Genomic DNA, 6,152 nt, shown 5'->3' with positions numbered 1-6,152 from the left:
GGATGTGTGGGTAATTTTGCTACACCCAGGAGAGCAGCCCTCTCATTCCTACCCCTCCTCTTTCCTTCCTTCCTTTATTCGTCCTTCTTCTTCTCTTACTAAATTCTCTTTGAATATGTGGTCACACAAAGCTGTGTACGCATTATTTGCAAGTCTTTGCAAGATTCACACGTGTGCATTCAAAGAGAAAACTACCTCAGATTCTGTGTTACTAGAGGTGGGTATGACATTGTTTATAAATGAGCTATGAATGCATGCTAGTGATGATGGGCTATGGGTCCAGATAAACCAATTAAATACGTACTGGTGGTTTCTGTGATTAGAATATCTACAATTGGTAGTTTTCCTCATTTGACAAGATTGAAAGATAGGTTGACACAAATCATGCCAAGGATGTTATTATGTCCTTCCCTATTAGATTTGATTCTGATGATCAAGGTGGCACTATTTGTGTCTCCTCTTTACGAGAGCTCTCATCTGATAGATTAACTTGGATCTAGAGTCATAAATAAACACAAAGAAAGAATAACAAGAATATGAAAATAAAAGAAGGGGGAAGAGAAAGACTATTAGGAGGAAGATAAACTCGAGGGAAAGATATGAATAAAAACATCATCAGGGAAGAGATGATGTAAAAAAAAAAGAAAAGTCGTGTGGAGGTAAGGATGGAAAGAAAAAGAAAGGAAAGAATAAATAAGATGCAATATATAAAGATATATGAAGCAAGCACCAAAGAGTGCAATGAAGAAAACAGGAGGGAGTAGAGGAGGAGACATGCCACTGACACTCAGCCAAGAACGAGTTCTGTGAATAATGACTGACAAGGTGCCTGTGGGGAGTACGGGCACAGCCAGAGAGAAAGAGAGAGAGGGAAAGGGAAAGAGAAACACACACAGAGAGAGAGAGAGAGAGAGAGAGAGAGAGAGAGAGAGAGAGAGAGAGAGAGAGAGAGAGAGAGAGAGAGAGAGAGAGAGAGAGAGAGAGAGAGAGAGAGACAGGAGGAGGATGGAGGTGGGGATCCTGAGCAGAGCTGCAAAAAAATAAAAAGGCAACAGTTTCTCCCCTGAGGAGTCGGTCCTTTCATCTGGCCGCTTACTGGCGCCTTCACAAACCTCTGATTGTCTGTGAAATAACCCCACTTTAATAAGGCTGCAGTGGCAGTCTCCTGGGAACTGAGTCTTGCTACACAGTCTGACATAGACAAGCTACCCGGGCCTGCTGGCTACACATTCAAATATAGGGGCAAGAGAGTGAATATTTACTGTATATAAATCTATCCTTAGGGATGTTCAAAAATGTAGTATGTCCACTTTGAAGAAAGGATATATGGAAAAGGAAAAACTTGCTACAGTAAAATCTCCATCTCTATTTCTCTCTGAAGTACTCAAGTGAGACATTTCCTTTTGCCATCCGTAAGTTATACACAAAAACTACTTTAAAAGAATGTATTCCTAAATGGCAAAAAATCCTGTTATTCCTGTAGGAGAGGCTGTAATAGTTTTGCATTGCTATACTGTATGTGAATGAAACACACACACACACACACACACACACACACACACACACACACACACACAGATTGCTTCTACTACTCAGACATTAGCAGACTGAGTGTGGATAGGACCTTGTGATGTGAAATACCGATTAATTATCATTCAGTGACAGAACGGTTTGGATTACCAATGGCCTGAGTGTTAAATATGAGCAATTAGGCGACAGATAAGAAATTACTTGAACAACCATGTCCATGAGAAAAAATCTTAAGATAAGTGAAACATCCTCTCAGCTTAACATATTTTAACATTCATCAAAGAGCTGTTTCTTCAGATAAACTGCTGGAACAAGTGTAAAGTTCTCCATCAAGAGTCGGGTTCTTTCATCTGACATAACGTGAAATTGGCCATGGAAAAATCACAATGAGTTACTTCATAAGAATCACAATGAGTTACTTCAAGTCTAATGTGTGTAGAGAATGGCATTGAATCATAGGACAAGAAGATGAATGAGTTGGCTAACAGACATGGAGAGACATGTGAATGTCTCATCGCGTTTTTGTCAGTCGCGCCCCAGACACCAGCTGGACCGAGCTAAGGACTTTAAAACGTAAATCTGTAATTTTGTAAAGTAATTTACTCTGTAATTTGAGTGTGACACCCTTCTTTAAAGGCTGGACTGACACAGCACACATTGTGAGTTACAATGGAAAGTCCCAATAAAGGGAACAGCAAACAAATCAGAGAGAGAGATAAAGAAGAAAAGGGATCAGTGTTTCATCCTGGGTATAATTCTCCATAATTATCCGCATGGGGCCCATGTTTACACATGCAGTCTCATGAGGTTAGAGTTAGAGCTAATCCATTACTGAAGCTTAACATGTGATAATGCTGTGGCACAGCTATTATTTTTGCAGTCTTTTCCCTCTAAGTTCACTTAAAGCAAAGAAGCAACATTAAGATAACCTGCGCTATAAAGTGATTATATATTTATATATATGTATATATATTTTTTTTTAAAAAGATTTCGGAGCAGTAAATTGAGCAAGAGACTTGTAAAACTTTACTGGATGACCACTTATGATTTCTTACTGTGATGTGATAAGTTGGTTCATTTGATAAGAGAAACAACTGTTGGAGAAGTGAAGGCACAGGTCAACATAGTCATTCTTACGTCATTTTCCTCCACTGTCCTAATTTTAAATCAATTATTTTATAATGATAACATTAAACATTATTATTATATTTTATTTTTTACCAGGGGAGTAAGAAGCTTCAGTGCATAATAATAAAAGGCCAATAATAATTTCGTGTCAAAACAAGCGGTTCTGTTTCCGACTGTCCCTGAAGGCAGCCTCTGCTCGCTCATAAACATTTGGGGCCGCAGTGATTGGTTAAAGTCAAGCCGTGTCAACGTGACGCGTCTACATACTCTCACTCACAACTTGACAGCTGCACAACATTGCACTCGCCGGAGCGAGTCTCACCTGGCTCCCCTTTGCCTGCCCCTTGCTCTTGGAGTTCACCTTTTCGGACCAAACCTGGAGGAGAGATGACTACTCAGGAGACTTTTAAGGACTTGGGGTGCAGTTCGTCGGAGGAGGACAGTAACCGCGCGGACTTGGCAGACACTCCAGCAGAGGAGAAGACATCCCCGGTGGTGCGCCGGCATCACCCGTTCAGTGTGGAGGCGCTTATGTCCGGGAGGAAGACGGACGGACGTGGCGAAGAGTCCACCTGCGGTACACCGGAGAGTGGACCGGTGGTGTTGTCTCCCTCAGGATTAAACTCTCTGTATATGTGCCGGGAGACGTGCAGTCCTCCTCGGGGAAGCCGAAAAAGCTTTATGGCTTCGCCTTCGTCGCCAGTAAAATCCGAAACATCAGAATCCGAGGATTGCACACCATGGGTCACCAACAGCGCGTTTTCTGCACAGCCACGTAAGTATATCCATGATAAAACAGTATGAAAAAATGTCTGGATTTGTAGACACAGTCCTAATCATTTTTATCTTACAGCCCACAATGTCAAAGTTTAGAATTTGAATGAGTTTCCTAGTCGACAAAGTTTTCATTCTTTGATCAGCAAGATGAGAGTTTGTTGGTTCTCTACAAGCTGTGTTGCAATTATGTCTTCTGTTGGACAGAATTCAAGGCAATGTCAGCAGGTAGTATAAAGTCAACCAGTTGCTGTATAATCACTCAGATATACATTATATTTGGGGTTACTGAGTGTTTGTTTACTTACTTATAGCCTACTAGTTTCTCATACATTATGATATGCAACATATTAATGAAATGTAGTGTAAGGGATGAAAGATGCTGATATCCAACTTGATACTCTAAGTGAATTAAGCCAATTCATGGCAAACTGATCAGTTCTGGAAGGACAATCAGTAGAATTGTATTTCAACTATGAAGTCATTACGTAACACATTTAGAAGTCAAATCTTCATTCTAAGATATTGTTTTCATTGTTTCCTCTCCCAGGTCACATCAATCCCTCCTGTCAGTTGAGGAAGCACAAGACCAACCGAAAGCCCCGCACTCCCTTCACCACGTCTCAACTACTGGCCCTGGAGAGGAAGTTCAGACAGAAGCAGTATCTGTCAATTGCAGAGCGGGCGGAGTTCTCGTCCTCCTTGACCCTGACAGAGACCCAGGTGAAGATCTGGTTCCAAAATCGCCGGGCAAAAGCCAAGAGACTCCAGGAGGCCGAGCTGGAGAAACTCAAGATGGCTGCTGACGCCAAGACTGCAGCAGTGGCAGCTGCTGCTGCTGGAGCTTTACACCCTGGCTTTACGTTACCGCTGTCATTGGGCGCCATGTCATTATACGGACAGTCATACTCAGCCTACCATCAGCAGCACAGACCCATACTGCCCATTTCACCTTTAGGACTGTACGCTGCTCCTCTGGGCTACAGCATGTACCACTTGTCGTAAAAATGGAAATATCAGTGACATTGGTGAAATGTGTTTCAATACACTTCCCAGGATTCCCAAAAATGGACATGAAGACGTATGACTGACATTTAAAAAAAAAAAAAATTATATTAATGATGCACAAGGAGTGTTTGAATCAACTATCCAAGCACTTCAAATCAAATATATTTTTCCCACAGCGATGACAAAAAAACTAAACTAAACAAACAAAGCAAAACTTAAATGTCCTCTTGCCCTCTTTGGACTGCCTGTTTACATGACTTGTCTTTATGAGGAGGAGCGTCTGTCAAGCTGTTTATATTCTTCTCATGTTTACTTCAGCGATAATTGAGCTGGGCGAGGACTTGCACTGGGCACAAATAATACAGAATACAACTTAACTTTCCCTTAAGCCTTTTCCCTTCATCAGATAATGTGCCTTGTGTTGAAAAGAGCCTTAATAGAGAGACACTTTGTACACTTGTATGGATGATTGATGAGTGTTTCAGCATCTCAGGCCCAAATAAAACATATCACTTTAACAGCATTTCTTTAATTTCCATTCTACAAAGTGTCCGCCTTTAAAAACTGTCAGTGGAGTCTTCATGACAGTAAGCCTCAAATTAATCTTCACAATGAAACCTTTCACGCTATTGTAATTAAAACTGTTCACATTTTATTTTCCATAGCAATAAAAATGTTTTGATTTTTACCCCCTTTATTTCCTTATCACACATTAAAAGACTCCAAACATATTTATTCTCTTTGAAATATAATGCTGGAAATGTGTGAATGCCTCATGTTGTGTATTTATGTGAGAATATGGTACAAGAGTTCTGACCAAAAATGTATTTATATTGTTCCTCTTGAATCATCCCTTTGAAAGGGTTTACATTATGCTATGCAGTCTATATTTTAGTCTTTTTTTCCACCAATGTTTTATTCAAATGGACAAAACAAATAAAGCCTTTACAGACGTCTTCCTTTAAATAAATGACATTTGCTTTCATGTGTGAAAAAAATGTAATAGCAATATGTAAACATGTGCAGCTGCATAAGTCATTTTAAGCAATTTACACTGAGAAGCACAGCTGTTACATGTTTTTTTTTTCTTCATGTTTCACCCTGTGCAGATACAGCTGCTCTTCGTGTGTATGTGTGTGTTTGTGTGGTAACTGGTTAAATACTGTGTCTGTGTTTCCCATCAGACAGCGGCCACTTCAAGGCAATGTCTGACAAACCATAAGCGATACCCATAAATTATCAAACTTCATAGATAATTCTTGATCTTACTGAGCTGTCATTAACTACCGGTCAAACTTTCTTTTTTTTTTTGAAAGCCAAGATACATTTTGACACAGCAATGCTTTGTTTGCATACAGTCTGTCTGGCAATCATTATCTCTGTATTTATGAGTGTAATGAGTTATTCAGGTTTCTCTAGCATTTACAGTAGTAGTGTGAGAACTCACAACAGCATTTATCTCCATAATTAGGTAATTGGGTTAACAATTAGTCAGGAAAAACTACCTGAAACTATTGTCTATATTTTTTCCTTTTCAAAATCTTTATTTGGTGTATTTTTTAAAATCAAACTTTTAATGACAACTTAAGTTTTGAATTTAGCCAAATTCTAGCAGACCCCTCAGGGTGAGTTTGGTGGGGTGTGGGGAGGCTAAAAAGTGCCTGTGCTTTGTTGCAATTATGAGAGCAGCTTACAACTTCCGTGTGACTTTG

General features: G+C 39.9%; 1 protein-coding gene across 1 annotated transcript; it reads left to right on the top strand.

The window, feature by feature from the left end:
• Positions 1-3,045: 3,045 nt before the first annotated feature.
• On the top strand, positions 3,046-4,437 carry LOC128371096 (homeobox protein MSH-D-like). Its single transcript, XM_053331298.1, has 2 exons — positions 3,046-3,433; positions 3,983-4,437. The coding sequence occupies exons 1-2, from the start codon at positions 3,046-3,048 to the stop codon at positions 4,435-4,437; spliced, it is 843 nt and encodes a 280-aa protein (XP_053187273.1).
• Positions 4,438-6,152: the final 1,715 nt, after the last annotated feature.

Source organism: Scomber japonicus, chromosome 13 (assembly GCF_027409825.1).
Source record: "Scomber japonicus isolate fScoJap1 chromosome 13, fScoJap1.pri, whole genome shotgun sequence".
NCBI lineage: Eukaryota > Metazoa > Chordata > Actinopteri > Scombriformes > Scombridae > Scomber > Scomber japonicus.
This window is presented reverse-complemented; position numbering and strand designations above follow the sequence as displayed.